Source organism: Pseudopodoces humilis, chromosome 2 (assembly GCF_049639895.1).
Source record: "Pseudopodoces humilis isolate 2021_Gansu_Grassland_sample_001 chromosome 2, ASM4963989v1, whole genome shotgun sequence".
Taxonomy (NCBI): Eukaryota; Metazoa; Chordata; class Aves; order Passeriformes; family Paridae; genus Pseudopodoces; species Pseudopodoces humilis.
Genome location: NC_142201.1, coordinates 31,866,462 through 31,886,783, shown reverse-complemented (window position 1 = coordinate 31,886,783; position 20,322 = coordinate 31,866,462). Strand labels below are relative to the sequence as shown.

Here is a 20,322-nt window from a genome sequence, read left to right as displayed (position 1 = left end):
TATTATTATTTTAATATAACAATAATTATTATTATTATTTATTATGGAAATTTATTTTTATTCCCAGGCTTCTTCTCCCAGCTTTTTGATTCTGTTTCCTTAGTTGTATATAATTGTCTAGCTGAATGTCACTTGACACTTGTCACTCACATGTAGAGGCCACCCTGATCTTCCACGCAAGATAAATTCTCTAGGTGTTGCACTTATGGTGTCACATGTAAACTTCCTGACAAAGAATGAAGCTGGAAAGAACATTTGTTCTTGCCAGATGGAGAAGGACATTGTGGCCACAGCCAGATAATACGGGAGTGCAAAGAAAAGTTCTGTAGGTAGAGAAAGGAAATATTCACGGGTTGAAGAAAACACTAGCATGAAGTGAAAAAAGCATGGAGGGAAGGGAAAAAGAGAAAATGAGAATAAAAAGGAATGGAGGTGAGGGAGGGGAGGAAAAAGGAGAAGAAAAAAGGTAGAAATGAGAAAAGGAAAGCTTATAGAAGACAGATACATCTAGGATTGTTTCTGGAGAAAGCTGAAAAAATAAGAGATGATTCTGAGGGGACAGAGTAAAGGTTTAACAGATCTTGTGTCTGACCTGCGACAAAAACTAGAAGTAATGTCTAATTTTAGCAGAGCAGAATGAGCTGCCACAGTATCAGAGCCCCTGGGTATTGTTGTGGTGTGAACACTGGTGGCCAAGAGGTGGAAGAATTAGCTACCACAGGAACCTGTGATACCCTGTAAGCCAGGGACCTCAAAATCAATTCCTGCACAGGGAGGAGACCTCTAAGGGAATGAAAGTATAAATTCTGTATCCTGCTTGGCTTTTGAACATATTTCCTGTTTTTGGAAGGATCCCAAAATATTGATCAACTAAAGTTTACCTTGTTTGCACGTAATATACCAGTGATTGCTGGTGACAACAACCATTGTACAGCAAAAAAATTCAGAAAAACTTTACCATTTCTAACAGGATAGATATTCAGCCATTCAGAAAAAAAAAAAAAAAAAAAAAGGTAAGTAGGAAATGGCAAAAATTTTTAACTCTTTTACAGCTCCTCCCCCTGTTCTGGGAGCTCCTTAAGATTGAATTGATTCTCTTAAAACATTTTAAGGGAAAGATGGTTTTCACAAGTAGATATTTATACTTCTAAACATGAAGGAATTGCTCTAGAAAGAAGAACGTATATTTTGGTATAAAAATTGTTTTGAATGAGAAGAAGATATTAGGATGGAGTCAGTCAGGTTCGAAGGGATTTCAGGATGTCTCTAGTTCAACCTCCTGATAAAATTAGGGTTGAAACTAATGTGTTTAACCAGATATCTCAGGGCTTGCTCCAGTTGCATCTCAAAAATCTTTAAGGACAAATATTTCGCCATGTCTCTAGAAAACTTTCTCCAATGCTTGATTGTCCTTGGTGATTTTTTGTTTCCTTCTGTCAAGTCAGAGCTCCCCCAGCTTCAGGTAATGACCATTGCCACATTAATTCACCATGCACTTCAGTACTGTACCTGCACATTAAAGAATGCAAACAAGCACTGGCCATTAACGTACTTTGCTTTGGCACATGCAGTTATGTAAGATACTGGAGGGAAGAAACCTTTTGGTGGCTGTGACAAATCATGAATGTAGATATAAGTGAGACTGTAGATACAAGTGAGACTGTAGATATAAGTGATTCTGGAATCAAAATAACACCTCAGTTTTCCTGCTGAAACTCCCATACAAGTAGTCTCCAGTCTCAGCTGGATGATTTTGAAATCTGGTGGTACCACAGACCAGGATTTTTGACTGTCAGTTCTGCTGAGCTTCTACATAATAAATGTTGCTATATTTTGCACATAAATCAATATAAACCAGCAGTACAAATCTCCCAGACAACTTTGAGATTTGCAAGTTGCTGGGAACAGCCTTTTATATTCTCTACAGTCTCATGTTGGTTAGTAAAGAAAAGCTTTAAAGATTTCAAGTATGGACTTTGGAGAAAGGTGTTGGGGACAAAAAAGAAAGGAAATACAAGGTTATAAACCACTTGGATATCTCAGTTTTCTTTTAATCATAAGACATTTATCCAAAAGTTTGTGGTTGTCTTTGACTGCCAGAGGCAAGCAATGTTGTCTTACTGAAATACTGATTTTCAGACAGCTGCTGTGAGCAAACATACCATTCAGACCTCAAAGTTCCCTTGTGTTGAAAGTCATCACTTGCAGACAGACTTCTCCATGCTCATTTGGCCTAGCAGCCTCATTTGAAGTCAATCAATACAGGAGTAAAATATCTGTGAGGTAGAAACATGCATTTCCTCTGCTTTTTCTTCCTTTTAACTTAGAAAGACCAACTTTCCAAAATGAAAACATCAACAATAGTGAGTACCTTACATGGTTACCATTTTCTTTTCCTAAAGAAGTGGTATTTCCCCCCCCACTTTCAGTAATACACATTACTGTAATAGCAAAAAGCTACTGTTTCTTTAGGTATAAACTTTGAACTAAGATAAGTATACTGACTGCACCTTCTGCAGTGAAAAAATCAGAGAGACAGAAAAAATTAAAAAACTGTAAAATAGCTACTGTGTGATCAGGCCACTTACAAGCAAATGAAAAAAATATATTGAGAATCTTTCTGTTGTACTTTTAAGGTAAGATTTGAAACTAAGCATCACATATTTAGGATTCTGGTTCTTCAGGTTGTGAATATGTTGGATACGTCTTTCTGTTGATGACCAAAACACCACGAAGTTAAAATGTATGTTCCTCAAAAAGAAGAATTTATATTTCACAGGAATAACCTCCTCTAAAAGGAAAAAAAAAAAAAAAATCCTTGAAATTTGTTCATGAGCTTTGACATTCAGCCTTCTTCAGTTCAAATGCCATGCGACATACAGATTATACCATTGTAACTCTGAAGACAATATTTTTAAAGCACAGTTATAGGAAATGTACACTCAAATGTCAAATCAGTTAATATAGATAAAGGAAAGACTTATAAGTATAGGAACATTGGAGTACCTCAAGGCCATACCTAAATATTGACATACATTCCATTAAGAAAAGTTAAAGGCCAGACTGTTTGTCCATTTTAGAGGATTCACAGTAGGATTTGTTTTTTTCTTTCCTTCATCTTATTTAATTCTACATGGCTTCAAGCATATTGCTTTTCACCTTATTAGCTGGGAACATGCAAGAAATGAAAAGATTTTAAATTATTAAATATATTTTTTCACATCCTTTCTCATTTTTCTAGTGTCTGTGAGTACGTGTAGAAGGATGGATGTCTGTGAGAGAAAGAGAAGAACACAGATTCTTTTTTTTAGGTTTGTTCTAGTTATACTCATGCTGTTTGTTTACTTATTAAGGACAAAACTGGAGCAGAAGATGATGATATGAGGATGGATCTTTTGGTCTAATATGTCCACTGAAAAAATTTCATATTAGCCTTTCACATATATTATTTTATTATGCTCTAGTCAAACAACAGTTTTAATTAGGAATTTAGATAGCTTTAACATATTCTGGGGCATGGTACAGAACACCTTGATCTAAAGACCAAGTCTAGGAACTTCATTCATGGTTTTGTTGTGTAAGAGACCCATCTCAAGCATGGAACAGCTCTGATGTGTTTTTCTAGCAAACCGTGTAGCTAAGGACGAAAATAGAAAGATATTGATGAAGGACCTAAATGCTGTGAACTGCAATTCATTCCACTTCCTGATAATCAGATTTGTTTTTAATACAAGTCTTGTTTTTTCACTGATGGTTGTTTCCTAGAGAAGGAACGCTGATGTCAAACAAGGCTTCCAGAGTTGAAACAAAAGGCATTGACTGGAACCTTCCTTGTGGTGATGCCAAGCAGAAGAGACAGGTAGAGCTGGCCTTGCTTCCCAGTGCTTGTCAGGAGACATCAATGCCAAAGCAACAGACTACAGGAAACAAACAATCTGATTACAGTGACACAGCAACTGATGCAGCTGGGAGAACTTCTGAGCTCCTAGATTCTCCCACCCCATCAGGACATAAGAAAGTCACACACCAGCTCTCCCTTTGGCTTTCCTGTGAAAGAAGCTCAGGTACAAAGATCTAGAAAGGAAACTCAGTGCCTTCTGCACATGCTGTTGATTTGGCAAATCGCCTCAGAACAGCAAGAACTTTTTATTCAATTTACATGCCTCTTTATCATTACTTTCCTACAACTGATGGAAAGATTTTATGGAAAAATCAGCTCTTCCTGAGTTTTAATAAATTAGTAGCAAAATTGCCAGAAGTTACATTATAAAAAAGTTAGGGAAAATAAATTACTTTTTAATATGCATGGCTAACCCAAACATTGAATCATAACATAATTTCCATTCCACAGAAATAGTCTCTCTATTTAGATATACAAAATTGCAGGGTTTTTTAAAGTACCAACTGAAGATCTGCATCCTATGGGAGAACATAAAAATATTTATTTAAAAATTTATTTAAATTTCATGTCTTGATGTGTATTCCTGCTTTCTTCCTTTAAAACTTATCACTTGTTTGTTTGTCTGTCTGGAGGGTTATGTGATAGGAAAAGGCATAATCCCGTCATATATTGTTTTGACAGAAAAATATGCTACCCAAATATGAAAAAGGATTAAAATGTTATTATCTATCATACAACATACTCTTTATGCAAAGTTAATCCCTTTTAAGGAGGCAGACCTGCCCTTCACAACAAGGAATACAGCCAGGCAAACTTCAGCAACATTCGTCTTAGAGGAACAGATGACCAGGGCATTTCCCTGATTGTCCTCTAGCACCGTGAGGAAAACGACATTGAAAGCTGCATGACTGCCTCACCCTTTTTTCTTAGCTCCATCAGCTCTTAGGATATGCTTTTGTTTTTCCATTAATTTTTCAGTGCCAGAAGCAAGAAAAGGATGGGGCTTTTTATTTTGTGTTTCCAGGATGCCTTGTTTTTTCCAGGTGTTAAAAGTAAATTAAATTGACAAGACAAGGCTAATGAGTCAAGGACTTGATGTTTTCATCTTATATTTTGAGTCTGTTACAAGTAAACCTTTAATACTTCTTCTACTAACCCCATTATCATCTGTCAGCCAAGCCTGGCAAAAGTAACAAGCATCGACTGGGCTCTACCCAAGATGAGTTTAATTTGGGAGTCGATATTCACTGGTTTTGTTTTACTTCTGTGGAGTACTGCAGGTGTTCTGGCTGACCTTGGCAGCTCTGGTCTCTCTTCATTCTCCTTTTCTTCTCAATTACTTGGTATTTGTTCTGGATCTGACAGTGGTTTGTTTTCTCTTGGTTCTCAAAACTCCAAAAGATTTCTTTATACTTTAAAGAAATTCTGCAGCAATTATTTTTCTTATTAGAAGACCAGTAAGTTCAAACATACAGTTCTCATAGTTTGGAGATGCATTATTGTAAATTTTAATGTGGCCACTGACGTGACTACAGAAGACAATAACACAATAAATTTTTTTTTTTTTTTTTTTTTTTAATCCACTCTTTAAAACAACAAAACCAATTAGAAAACTTAATGCTCTTTGTTTCTTTAAAAATATGAAATCTGTTGTACTAGAGATCTAAAATTGCTTGAACCTTGTGGATTCAATCAAGCTTGTCTTCTGCCTTTGGAAACGTGCAAATCGGAACAGAAGAAAGGAAATGTTGCAACTTTTATGTTGCTTAGCAGAGTCTACCTGGACTTCTAATTTCATATTTTATGTAATATTTTATGAGGTACATTTCAGTTACATTAAGGGAGGCTACAAGGAAAGGAATACCAAATAAGCTATATTGTAACATCTGCTCACACACAATGAAGCATAAATTGTGGAAGGTGTCCTTGGAAATTTCTTGAAGAATTAAGTTAATTATGAAAGACCCAAAGAGGAGTGAGCTATGCATAGAACTGTAAAGAGTTTGGGCACAGCTGGCTCTGGCTGTTGTCTCTAAGACAAAATACCCCAGGCTTCTCCTTCTCTGTTGTTACCAGTTTGCCAGGCATGCTAATTGAGGGATGTACACTTTCTTTTACCCTCTTTGTCTCCCTAACATACCTTTAGATGCCCTTCTTGTCATTCTTTGCATCCCTTGCCACGTTCAGCTCCAGATGCTCCTTGGGTTTTCTGACCCTATTCCCACAGAACCAGACTGCATCCCTGTACTCTTCCCAAGATGCCTGTCCCTGCTTCCATTACCTGCACATTTTCTTCTTGGCCATTAGTTTGACCAGCAAGTCTCAGCTCAGCCATGCTCATCTCTTATCTTCATTGCCTGATATCTGACACCTGGGGATTAAGAATTCTTACAATCTATGGAAAGAGTCCTTAGACATCTGTCAGATCTGTCCCTGATGGCAGTAACCCATGGATTTCTACCAGTTCACAAGGCTCCCCTTGTTGCCATGGGAATCTTACCCATAAGCTTGTGACCTATTCAAGGCCATTCTTCAGAGACAGCTCTTAACATTCAATCCATCTCTTGATGTAGTTGGGAGCCCCTCGCTCCTCTTTCCTGCTGGACAGCATGTAGCCACTCAAAGCTGCTCTCCTGTCATTGATGGCTACATTTCCCTGTCACATAATTGTTACAGTGTGTCAAAATCAGTCATTCCTTATGTTAAAAAATGTATTTTTTATTGATTTTTATTGATTAATGATGCAAAAGACTGTGTCTCTTCCTGGTGCTCTAAATATCACAAATATGAGCTCTGTATGTCAGATTTACAAATGTAGGACAGCCAGGACTTCACAGGTTATAGACCAGCCCCTCTCTAATGATCAGATTCATTTGAAAACTAATTATCAAAAACCTAAATAAGCAACTAAAAATAATAGAAACATTTAGTACAGAATAGCTGTTATATTACATTTGGGGGTTAAGACTATTTTCTTTCTGCCAATGGTACATTTGTCACACTGTCAAACGTTTGGTGAAAAGAAAGATAAAAAGCACAGGCTCCCATTGGCACATGATGAGATGCTTAAATGGGTTTTAGCTTCAAATAACTGAATAACACTGAATAACTTGAGATATGTGATGAAATCATGGGAACTAACAATGACTGTCACACAGCAGACACTCCTGAGTCTGTTGCTGATACATTCAGCTTTCAGATATGCCATGTCTTGCTTCAGCACTTTCTCTTATTTTCTACTGACACCATAAGTGTAACTTAGCTACATACATTCTTGCCAAAAATAACTGGCTCTCAGGCAGGTTTTTTATTTTCTAGAATTTTTTTTGAGGCTGATTTTTTTTTTTAATTTTACTAATAGAAAAAATTTAGAAAAATGAGACTGGTTGCTTTGAAAGGCTACATTGCACCTGGGATTTTTAAAACTTACAGTCTCCTTGTAGAAACATAAGTAAGCGCTGGGGGGTCCTATCCCTGAAATACAATCACCCATATTAAACCTCGGATCCAGGAATAGCACTTTTTTTTCTCTGAAGAAGGTTGCCTAGAGAGTTTGTTTCATATCATGGGCATCCCATCTTCCTCAGACAATTGTGCAGGGCAAATGGAGACACTGAGGATCCTTAGAAGACTGCTGCAAAACTGGGTTAGATGCTAGGTTCCTGGAATAGCCTACCATCAATCCAGAGTCTCTGGAAGACTGCACTGGCCCTAAGATATCATGAGTTAAGCATTTTAGGCTTCACTAATTAGCACTTGCTGTAATTTTACTCTAGGGTCTCAATTTGCTGGAAGTAATGGCAGCTGCTCCCTCTCCAGAGAAGCCTTCAACCTTGTGGAGAAGATTTCACTATAAAAGGAGAGAATTTGGTCTGCTACTAGTAAAAACCTTAGCTCTTTGTGGAGGAACTGGAGCACGGGATATTACATGAATTAACCATGGCCCTCAATTCTGTCTGGTCACTAAGGAGGCAAAGGTCAACCCTTGACCCTGGGGAATTTTCACTGGTTTTTTTACCAAAGATATATCATTTATGTATTAGTGGTTTTCAGATGCAATGTCATATTGATTAATATTCCACTTTCATTACAATATGTTGTATAAATTTGGAGCCAGAATTGAATCATATAGCCATAAATATTTAAAAAGGTGCCACTAATATACCTTGAACAATGAGACACAATACTAGCAGAAAGAGTAGTTCCAAAATAATACTTACACTATGCACTAGTTTGGCACAGATCTACCGTAAATCTGATGTAAAGGGTATAATTTTACATTGAGTGTACTAGCATCACAGATGAATTTGAAAGATTCATAAAAATACATCATATTTGAGAAATTAGATAAAAGTTAGCAGAACTTGCAATAAAAATTAATTTTGTAATAATTATTATGAGTCTTGGCTTGGCTATAAAATAGAGTCATAAAAATCTAAAGATACTTAATGCAGTGTCTCTTACGTATTGAGAAATTTATTGAGTCACACAAAGAAAAGTAGTAGTGAATTAGCCAGTAGTGAGTAGTCAAGGAATTGGATAAATATTTGACTCCCCAGGAAATAGTGCAATACTCCCTAGGAATCTAACTTAGGTTAGATAAGAAAAAGAAACACCCTCAGGGAATTTTAAGGAAACCTAAGGAGAGTTAAAACTGAGCAGTGCAGTAGCAGAATACATTCAGAAAAGTTATTGGAATGACAAAATGAAATTTCGTAAGATTTTCACCTATTTTAAATTCACTGTATCCTGGTGTCATTGTAGGTATCTCAGGAAAAAAGTGCTTAGAAACATTAATGCTCACAGGTTAACAAAGGCAAAGAAGATCCCTACAGAGCCACACACACCTCATAAATCTCTGGGATGATCAAATTTTCTTTGAAGATTGTCTTGCACACTAGCCAAGATATTTGAAAAAAATGTGTAATTAAAACTGTTTAAAAGAGGGGAAATGAAAAAAAATATGGAAATGTCTGTGTAAGAGGAGAATTAGCAGAAGAATAGGAAGAGGGATGTGTCACAGGAATGCTTCGCATATTATGTTCATTTATTGGTATATATGACAAAAGCCACATGCTAAACCTCAAAGGACATATTTTCTATAAATATATTTCTTTCTTCTTTATAAGACCTGTTTATATTGACTATTCTCTGAAAAAGAGAGTCTTCTGAAGAGAAGGAAGGATTTCTATCTTCCTAGAAGAGGAGAAAGCTACAATAGCTAAAATATGCTCATCACAAGAACTGGTTCAAGAATTCCACTGATGCCCCGTGATCTGGCTCAGCCCATTACAGAGAGCACAGATGGAAATTCAGATCTGGATTAAAGCTCTTTCTGCACATTAGAATGCCTTCCCAGCATCTTTAATGAAACTCCTCTTGAGACATGAACATTAAGCTGTGCTTCTTCTGGCCTGTTCTTCATCAGAAGTAAATTTCTGCCCTCAGACTGTATTAATGACTCTGCTGATGACAAAGGAGATGAAACAAAGCACAGTCCATTCCACAAAACCAGCATTTGCTTTTCTAGGCTAGGAGAAGCATATTAAAATGGGCAATGACAGCTAGTTGTGTTAGAAATTAATGATACAAGGCTCAAAGTACTGATTGCATATCCATAAGAGGTTTCATGTTCAAAGGGGGAACATTTGATTGAACTGAGTCTGTATTTAGAAAAATGGGATCTGTTCCTTTCAAGCACTATGCTAGATTTGGATTAATTTCTTTTAAAAGCATTGCACATTTCCTTCCTTTTTTTTTTTTTTTTTTTTTTCCTGCAATACTTGGCATGTTTTTGTATGTCACTTTAAAAAAAACCCAAAACAACTCTAACATTTAAAGGCAAAAAATATTTGGTTTAAGTCCTGGCTGAACAAACTAGACCATCAGTCATTGGAAATCTTGCTTTCTTCTATTTTAAACTGAACTAGAAGTAACTGAATTCTTTGTGAACCTTTGGATATGTATTTTGGTGTTTGCAATAAGAATGGCATTCTGGACATGCCAACCTTTTCCTGTCTTGCAGCAATCCTCCTATAATGGGCAGCTCAGGACATTTGACCTTATGACTAGGGAGAAGATCATTAATTGCCTACCGAATGTGCCATAATTCCTGTTGTCAAAGTCAAAGGTGCTTTTTAAAATGAACAACTGTATCTGCAGTTTGATCAGAACAGCAGCAAGGAAAATAAACCTGTGAAAATCCATTAATCAATTCAGTCTTTTTTCTTTTTCTTTTTTTTTTCCTGGCCTCTTGCACTGCAGCTGAGTATTTCTGCATCTGGTAAAGCCCCAGGCATGGCCTTACAGATTGTTTCAGACCTCAAGTATGCAGCTAGCGCAGATTCCCACCATAAACCTCCTTGGACATAATTAAAAAGTTAGTTGACCAGATGCTGAAAACAAGGAGTAAAGGGCTTGTCAGCTTCATTTTGGCATGGCTTTCATATGCTGTCACCTGAAGGAGTTTCAAGTTAACCTTGAGCATGCGTATGGGGAGAGGAGGTGAAAGTTTCTGCTCATCTGAAAAAAATGAAGACCTCAAACAATTAACTGTTACACAGTTTTGAGTGCAAATGTTCTCACATTATTTTGCAGCACTCCTAGTCCTCCCAAATTAAGAAAATCCAGAACATTCAACGGCCTCAGCAGTGACTGAGAAAGGAAAAGTAAAACTGTGCAAGCGAGCTAAAAAACAGTCACTTGATAAGTCTAATGCTGAAGAGTACTTTCAAGTAACTTAGCCATACAGCCTCTTTTTCCTGCTCCTTAATCTATAATGCTCTTATCCCTCACAATAAAAAAAGTAGTGGCCATTACCACCAAGTGATCTTGTTATGCTTCACAGCTCCCAATGCATTGTTGCTTGCTTTGTTCAAACACTTTTGAGTTATTATAATATTTGAGCACCCACAGTTCCCTATAGAAGGAGTTTCACAATTAATTGCTTACCTTTTCATTCCCAGTCTGCGTTTTCTTGCGTATGTCTTATTTATTTGTTCTTGTACTGACATCATCCTTCAGACAGAACACCTCCTCTTCCTTCCTGAAGTTTATGTGAACCCTAACTACCTCAATAAACAGAATTTTATGGCAGCATCCTGAGAGTACTTCCAAAATGCTCAAATCAATGCTGAATAGAGATAACCAAGACAGTTTAATGTGCTATTTGAGTGCCAAAGAAGCACAGCAGCCTCCCTTGGCTCAGGAGGATAAATTAACTCAAATGAAGAACGACAGTAGCAGAATATTTTTACATTGCTGCATATAGTACTTTAAAACCACATGAAGAAAGAGTGATTCTTATTGACCAAAATCTATCCAAGATTGCTCCACTTGCAATCAAGTCACAGCATTGATTCTTTCTTCACTTTTCCAGGGAAATGCACGTTCGTACCATGCCTTGTTGTAGCTCGTTAGTGAGAAATCCTGCTTGGCACATGTGGTTGATCAAACCAATCTGGTGCATGGAACAGACACAAGCTGCCACATGGCACAGCAGCCCTGCATGATGTTCCTGGGATCAACTTTTCACATGGGCACTGTGCTGAGTGCACAGCTACACAAGAGCAGCAGCTACAGGCACACACTGACCACAAGGCCTGGCATGCCAGATGAGTCCATCATGTCACCTCACATACAAAACCTGCACAGGTTAATGAGCTTCAGATTATTAAAATATTTTTAAGTCCTATAAAAGAAACTAGAGAGCTCCGGGAACTTGTTCTTGAGCAACAATTTTCCACAGGAAGGGTAGGTATGTTTTGGTAACTACTGTTAACACATTGAGATGGGTGCTTTCCATAAGCCGTTGTTTTCTCCTTATTCATGCTGGCAACCAGATGAAGTGGAGCTCAGTATTCCCACTGAGAGAGATCATCAGCTGTCCCCAGAGTAAGAAGAGGGTTAGGATGCAAATTAGCTGGCACTAGAGGTAAATATTCTAGACAAAATTTAAGATGAGTTTCAAAGTTCTGAAATGTCAAGAGAAATTTATATAAAAAGTCAGAGATTTCAAATATTAAACTTCACCTGTGTGTAGAGGTGTGGGGAATATTTCCTGAAACCTGAGCTTCTTTGTGCCTGCCTATAGTGGAAACTACAAAGATTTGTCTATGTGCTGAGGAACAAACAGGAGGGATGAAGGGGGAAGCAGAGGTGTGCTCTGAATTCTACAAAGGTTTTTATTTTATTCAAAAACATACATCTTGGCATCCCTAATCAGCTTGTCCCTTCAGAAACTTGTCAGAGAAGGCAGTAATAAATCATTCAGGCATTCGCTCAGTCATTCACTTCATGAGTCCCACTGAGTGCCATCTAGCTAGACTGCTATGAATGTACACAAGACTGAAAATACAAGTGAGTTATGTAACAAATTAATCATATAGGAGATGTCCTGCATGATGGTAATACCAGTGCTAAAATTATTCAAGGAAAAAAAAATGTAATTCAGCATGAATCTGAAGAAATAAACCCATGTTATCAACGTGACCAAAAATGTTGTCAAAACTATAAAACATTATTTTAACATTCCTCTACAGGATCCTCCATCTGGCAAGAAACTACAAGGAACTCACATAGAAACTGCAACACATTCACATTCTGCTTTAGCCTATGTAATCTCCACAGACAGTAGTACATGTCTGATGGCAACACACTTACATTGCAAGGTGAGAAGTGTTCTGAGCTAATAGATCAAATTAGGAGGAACATTTGCAATACAAAATGTATTTGGAACTTTGCCATGGAGCAGAGCCTGCTGAAGTACTGATGATATCCTCTCCTTTCAATAAAAACCATAGAGCATAATTTACTTGCATTTAGCAACTGTCTAGCTATTAGGGAATGCAAGGTTTGAAGTGACTTCCTGTTTATTAGAGTTCACTTTCTTTGGATATTGCTATCACAGGATCAATCAAATTTATGTGGTAGCTTTATTTATTATCTTTGGACTTGAAACTTTTAGTAGGTTTCCATAAATCTCTGTAATTTGATTTTTAAAATCAAAAACCTTTCCCAGCACTTCGACAAAACAACAGCAGATTGCCACAAAAGCAGTTTTATGTAGTAACTAAAGATAGCTGAGGTGCATAGAGTTCAGTGACCAGTGTTCATTAGATGGAAAGCTCCTTCAGGAGCTATTTGCCTCTTAGTCAGTTGAATATGCATATTACACACACCCAAATTAAACACACAGTTGTATATTTCTGGCCAGGTTCACTTTTACATATAAAAAATAAAAAATGGCAACATAGTGATAGAATTTTGGAGGAAAGGGAGACATTTGCATGATAGGTTTTTAATTTTTTTTTCTTGGGTAAAAAGAAAAATACACTCTGAGTCAGAAATTCAAATCTGTTTTGTGATTGTGTATCACTGTTCATACTGTACTTAAAATAGAAATCAATAACGATGCATATGCACAATAAATATTTATTATGAAAATAGTCAATAGTGTTATTCTTCTCTCACTTTAAAAGGGATTAGGGAGATAATCTTGTTTCTAAATAGAGAGACAAAACAACACATTTTCCTTTCACTTTCTGAAGAACATGTATCCTGAGTCTTAAAGATTGTCAAGATTAAAACCTTCAGTGGAGCTCCTTTTAAAAATGTTTTTAAAACCTTTTCATTGTGTAGCTTTGGATTACAAAACTGTGCAGGTGTTCTCCTGAGCTGACAGCTCTCAAGCTTTTTCAAATGAATCCACATTAAGATAACTTCTTATCGTAATATTGAACCTCAAAATTAACTCACCTGATGTTTTTTCATGCATTTCCCCATGTATTTTTTTGTCTGTTAGGACGGTTTTAAATATGCCAGCAAAACAACATACAACACAACATTGGGACTTCTGGACAAGCTGAGCAATAAAAGGAAAATGAGATTTACAGTAGCTGCACCATTTACTTTTACTATGAAGCAGAGAGGCATTACCAGGCTACGTGCTGGTATTACTCAGATGTTCAGAGGTTACTGGGCATGTCCTCATGCTGTGCACTTCCACCAGGAAACCGAAGTTTCAACTCTCATTTGCAGTGCCAAGTGATTGTATGAATTAACATTGCACAGACTGGTATGAGTATCTGCTGAGTTTGTGTCTGTAGTATCAGATAAAAAGGCAGGTTCTAGCAAAAATAACAGAGTAAATCTGCGGGAGACTTCATGTCTTGAGTCCACTGATCAGGAGCACAAGAGAGGAAAACAAAAGTTCCCTAAGTGTTTGAGCAAACCTAAACTTCTTATACCAGTTATGGAACAACTGACCAACCTGACTGAAGTCAGAATTAAACTCACACCCCTGCATATGAGTCAGATACAAGAATAAGGCATCAAAGCAGCACTTACAGCTGGAGAATATCAGAGGACATGAGTGTTCATCCATGGGGAAGTTGTGTAGCTGCAGCTGGCACTCTGCGTTGATGGTAAGCCTGTGAAGAAACCAAGGGTCTGTTACCATGTGCCAGCACAGGGAGCAGCCAGAGGAGGAAGCAGGGTAACCTAAAGCATCATGAAAGAATGCTCTGATATCCATAAGGCCTGAAAGGAAAGAACCTTACATATTTGTAAATTGTTCATTGGCTATTTAAGCCTGATACAAAACAATTATAATTATCTTAAATAATTTCAGACACGTCATCAAGACTTTCTGGATCCCAGGAAATCTGTGCATAAGTGTTTCTCTAGAAAATTCATCGTTGAAGGTTCTGGGATGAAAGCAACTATTCTTTATAAAAATAACAGGAAATATGGCTCATGTGGTATGTAATTCCACAAAATTAGAACTTCAGAGTGAAACTTATAAAAATATTCTCCATGTGTACTTATAGTGTGTACTTAAAATTATTTCAATTTCTTCAGGCTATCTCTCCAAAACTTAATAAATCTCTATATGCCACTCTGTATCTCACAGATGGAACAAAGAGATCAGCAGAAACATCTTCATCCCTACTTGAAAGCTGGTTTTACATGACACCCCTAACACAAAGTATACTATGAACACAGTCAATTTAAAAATTGTTAACAAAAATCAATAATCTTCAGTCTAATAGCTTACAAAGTGAATGTACTTACTCAAGGAAAATTGAATTAAGAGCTAGTTTATTGTACAGTCTGTTTAAAAAAATACTACTTAGTTTCATGACAGAACTCATGCATGTGGGCTATGTGGGTTTTTCTTTTTGGAAACTAAATAAAAAGATTAAAAACTCTGTGGAAAAAGGTTTGTGTCTCAGATATAGGATGGCACGGAGAAAAACTCTTTCTTGCAAGAGGTCACCTGTGAGGTACTTAATAGCCTTATTGCACTGACACTAGAAGAAGATTTGCAGTGTTGCAGCAGGAGGGCATTCACACCTTGAAAGGGGCAGAGAAGAAGATGGAGAGGTGAAAGCACACTGAACCTTGTGTGCTTTCTCCTGTACACATAATACCCATCAGCACCTGACAGCACCAGGGCACACACTAGCTACCTCTGCCATGTCATACCAGTTCTGGTACACAGGTCAGATAATTGGGTTTGAATTCCAAAGCATTAACAATGATCATTCTAGCAGCTTTTCCTGTGTGAAAAGGAGGATGACCTGAGTGACCAAAAAGGACTCAAAACATCTTTCACCTACTAAAAATGCTCATTCCAATGGGTCAAGTAATAACTTACTTTTAGCTGGTTTAGACAAATTTTGTAGTCCCTTCAACAAATAGCTTCTTTAGTAAGAGGTGTACAAGTCTAAATACTTTTGGGTAGATACCCGACCTGAGATACTGAAACAGAACTTAATAGAGAAAAAACAAAAAAACCATCAAAATCTCCTCAGAAAAAAAGCCCAACCCAAGCAAGAGAATATTGAAGATGACACCTTAATCCTCAAACTCTTTAGCTAAAGGCAACTGAAATACGCAAGAGCTCTTCACAGTAGAGAAAGCCTAAGAGGGAAAGGGCACTAAAAATATCAACAGCTTTTCCAGATGTTTATTTCCTTTCTTATTGTTTGCCAAAGACTTTGTACTGGAGCCCAACAGCAGTTGCAAGCACAATCAGCCCTCTAAGTTGCACTAAGAAGGAAATATAGCGTGAAAGGCACGTCTCCGAAACTTGTGGAACATGGCTTATGGCAAAACTCCCTTCTGAACAACTCATCTCTTCCACAAGTAAACACATACTTTGATTTCCACAGGCTTTTTAAAATGCAAATATATACAGTATTTCTAATACCATATAGTTGATTTTATCACAAAGATTAGAAAACTGTAAAAGCCTTTCCTCCAGCAATTCGCTCTTGTGAGGAGATGTGACAGACTATCTTTCAGCATGACTTATTTGAAGAATAGAGTATTGGCATTAACATGAATCTAAAAACGCTTTATCCAGCCCTGCATCTAGCTCCGATCGAAAAGGCTTTTAACAGGTTTTATGGGACTACATATTCCCAATTTTATTACAAGCACTAAAAAGCCCAGCTTGTACAATTTAGACAGACTTATTTCCTGTTTCTTAAGGTTTCTTTCTTAGAAAGACAAGACTTTGTTTTTTAAACTTGGCAGTACTTATGCCTGAACAGCTAAATATTTGTAAAGCATGGCCAAGTACACATCAGGAAGAAAACAGCAGAGAAAAGCAAAGACATCGCTGAAAATTACTATTACTACACCAGAGGTGGGAGAAGCCTTCAGCCCTGCACCTTGCCAAGTGCTCACCTGAGGGTGTACAAGATCTTGCCATCATTCCATATGCGGAGGAGCTGGTTGGGGGTGGTGATCCAGTGTGCCTCTGCTGTCTTTGAGTTACGAAATATTGTGTCTGGGATCCAGATCAAGCCAACCATGTTGCTGTTCAGAGTCAGTATTTTCATGGTGCTGTTGAAGCGAAGACGGCTGTCTGTCCATGTCTGGGCAAAAAATATATCAATTTGATATTCCTGCAAAGAAAACATGATACATCAATTGAAATCAGTTCTTTGAAGAATCACATTTCACATTTGGTGTTTGATTAGGTCTGTTCTGGTGTAGGGTATGCTCTGGCCAGTGGAACTATGTTTTCCTTTTCTACTGCCTTAGGATTTTTTTTCCAATTTTTTTTTTTTCACCCTTTTATTTTTATGTCTAGCTGCTTAATGAAACTTGCCAAGCATCTCACTTCCATTGGTCCTGTGCCATAACAATTTCAGCATTAGCACATTCTCTTTCATTGTCTCTGAAAAGTCAGAGCTAGAAGGTATAATTTACACAGACTTCTTTGTCATAGGACCAGTAAGAAACATGAAACATGAACAGAACACACATAAGCTAGAGAATGGTAGATTTCCCAGATTATAGCAATGCTTTTTAGGGAAGAGGTTGTGTAAATTCAATAAATTATTTTTCCCATTTGCTAGCAATTGTTCAGCCACTCTTTCTCAGGCCACACTGCAGCAGAATGAAAAGGCAGGTTAGTGCTCCTTTACAGACATCTCATGTATCCCTGATGCTAAGAGCTGAACACTCATTCCTGAATATGCTAGTACCTTAATTTACATGAAATTTTTCCTTCTGGTTACTCCATGTTTCACTACTCTGTTTCTGTAGGTAAGCCATCATAGTACATATAAATGAAGATGTTAAAGTACACACAGACAGACAAAATTATATAGGTGAACATATAAACACACTGGTTTATGCATTTAAGACCCCATGGAAGAAATTGTATTTTAATTCTGTATTTGAATTCAAGCCACCAGAGGCTGCAAAAGGTCATGCTTCATTTGCTTGTGTTCCTCTTCCTCTTTTCACAGACTGAAAAATGAAAAATAGACTGCTCTATTTTTGAACCTCAGGGAAACAGCCATCTGAGTCTGTCATGCAATACCCTCCCAATTTCACAGGGCTGGCTGTGACAGGGATGACGTTTGCTGATGTGGCACAAAGTGTATGCTCAGAACAGAGACTAATACAGGGCTTGGGAATAATCCAAAGGAAAACATCTCTTTAGGACCCCTGGTAGATGCACTCCTGGTGTATCTGAACAAAGATAATTAGGGCTATGTGTAAAGTCTGGTTTGTCTTTGACAATTCTGAATTTTCTTTTATTTATTTTCTTTCTGTCCATTGTTTTAATACAATAGTATTGGGTTTTTTCTTCTTTAGACAGCTAGTAGAGCTTGCAGTCTGAATTGAGGAGAGTGCTTTTGCTAAGATACACCTGTTTCTCCTGTGCTATTACATTTTTGGCAGGCTATCCCTTCAAAGCTGATGTTATAACACAAGGAAACCTAATTCACTGGCATAATCCAAGTCCAAAACACACTCTGGACATCTCATCTCTAATGGTAAATGATCAAAAGGTGCATAGATGGTGCTAGAATGTATCCAAGCACCAGGTAGTAGATCACCTCAGGAATTAAAGCCTAGCAACCAAAGGCATTAAGGACCATTTTCCTTCATAGTTTATCTCACTACTCTTTCCCATTGTATTATTATCTTTATTTTCACAGGGAAGATGACAGATTTGAATCTGAAGAGCCTTTTCTTTCATATGGATGACATCCCCACAGATCTGAAAGATGTAATATAATGCACACAGTGTACTTCTGATACTCAGAAAGAACACACTTAATGCACCAGGTTTTAGATGCCAGAGCACTGATCTTCTTTCTTTAAGTCAATTGCATTTTAGCCTTTGAAAGTCTAGTGAGAAGTGTTTGGCACATTCAGCTTCTGTAGAGAGGAATATGCCAGACATGTCTATGGGTTTCTCCATATGCTGAGTGAGTAGAGTTGCTTTTCCTAGCCCACATGTGAGAATCTGTATTTATAGAAGCAGAGACCATTTGTATACAGCTGGCTAATGACAGTGCTGTCTTTTCACAGGACAAGTTTTTGCATGATATTCAAATTTGAGCTAATTTTATATGAATGCTTCATTTTGACTAAATTTAGGAGTAGCCACAGTTATTTTCTAGTATATCATGCATATTTAATGATTTTTAGGATTTAAGATATTCAGGATTTCTACTCTGCCAAAAGAAAGCAAAGACCCTGAGCTCCTTAATACATTACCCTGAGAAGGTACTGCAGCTAGATCTGAGCAAAGTGGGCCCCAGGAGCAGTATAAATGTAACATTGTGGTTTCTATTCCAGTAAGCTACTCTGGCTAAGTGAATTACATTAGCCAGGAAGCAGGGTCACTCTAACACCACTGCCCAACTCCTGTTTTGCATCTTCATTATTTATTACTGCAAGTAGAATGTGCCACCAATGATCATCATTCAAAATACCTGTACAATGGGCCGCTCCATTTGCCTTAATAAAAAAATTTCAACTCAAATTAAATGGTTCCCAGATCTTCTGAGTTAATTAGTTCTGAAAAATATCTGCATTTTTCTGTTGGCAAACTGGGATGATAAAAAAACAAAGGAGCATTTTTAAAAGAAAAGTCATTAAAGTTGTTTGAAGTTGTATTGACTTTTTAAACACTTTAACCCTATTTTTTTTTTAAAGTATTTACATTGCTCAGATAGAATGTACAAATTACGAAACTAAAATTTTCCCAGTAAAAAGAAACACATATTTCTGTTTAATATCTGAATTGAGATTCTCACCATTAACCCCTTTTAGAAGTGAATTTTATATCAGTAAATCCCTTACATTAATCTCTGGAAATTCTTCAGTCTTTAACCAAGCAAATAGTGAGGTATGATATTTAAATAGTCACTGTACCATGAAGGAACAGAAGTCACTTGTAAAACTGGCACTCAGTTCTCCACTTCTAATGGTTCTAAATCTATGCATATTTCAGAAAATAACCTCTGTCTTCACTGACAACAGATACTCCATTCCCAATAAAGTCAACAGCTTCCATGCGCTGTTTTGCACAGAGCTGGTACAGAGATCTGCAGTCCACAGCATCCAACAAGAAACTGCCAGAAGAAAGGTTTCTATGTTGGTTTCACAGACAGGTCAATATGATAAGATATAAGAAAGTAATACTCCTCATTTGCTAGCTAATACCTGCCATTTTAGATCTTTACAAAACGTAGTGATTGCAGTTAATTCAGGCAGGACATCAGGTTTCAGTGATGTGATGCCTCACATGAAACAACATCCTAGAACTCTAACCATATTCATTATGTTCTATTCTACCACTGCACCGGTAATTTTGTTAATAACCTTACAATTCTCCCATTTCCCCCCCTTTTTTTTTTTTTGCAGCAACTATTGACTACTGCAATGAGCACAGGAAGAAGAGAAAACCAGCAAAATTTTGAAGATTTCTTCCCAGCAGCAAAAAAAAAAGTAAAATACGTTCTATGTGAAAAATACTGAGGTCATGTACAATAAAGTGTTCTATCACCAAGTTTACTTGTCTTAATGGCACCTGGCTTGCCATGCTAACTAAACAGAATCAAGATTTTCCTACTTTTTACCACATATTCATCATTACAGTG

General features: G+C 37.1%; 1 protein-coding gene across 1 annotated transcript in view; it reads right to left on the bottom strand.

Moving 5' to 3' along the window:
* The window catches only part of GABRG3 (gamma-aminobutyric acid type A receptor subunit gamma3), a 290,284-nt gene that overhangs the window by 123,555 nt on the left and 146,407 nt on the right, over nucleotides 1-20,322 (bottom strand). Inside the window, exons 4-5 of the mRNA XM_088051108.1 lie at nucleotides 16,598-16,818; nucleotides 14,249-14,331 (exon numbers count right to left, since the gene is read on the bottom strand). Coding sequence (XP_087907234.1) covers nucleotides 14,249-14,331; nucleotides 16,598-16,818 — 304 coding nt within the window. The remainder of the gene's footprint in view (nucleotides 1-14,248; nucleotides 14,332-16,597; nucleotides 16,819-20,322) is intronic.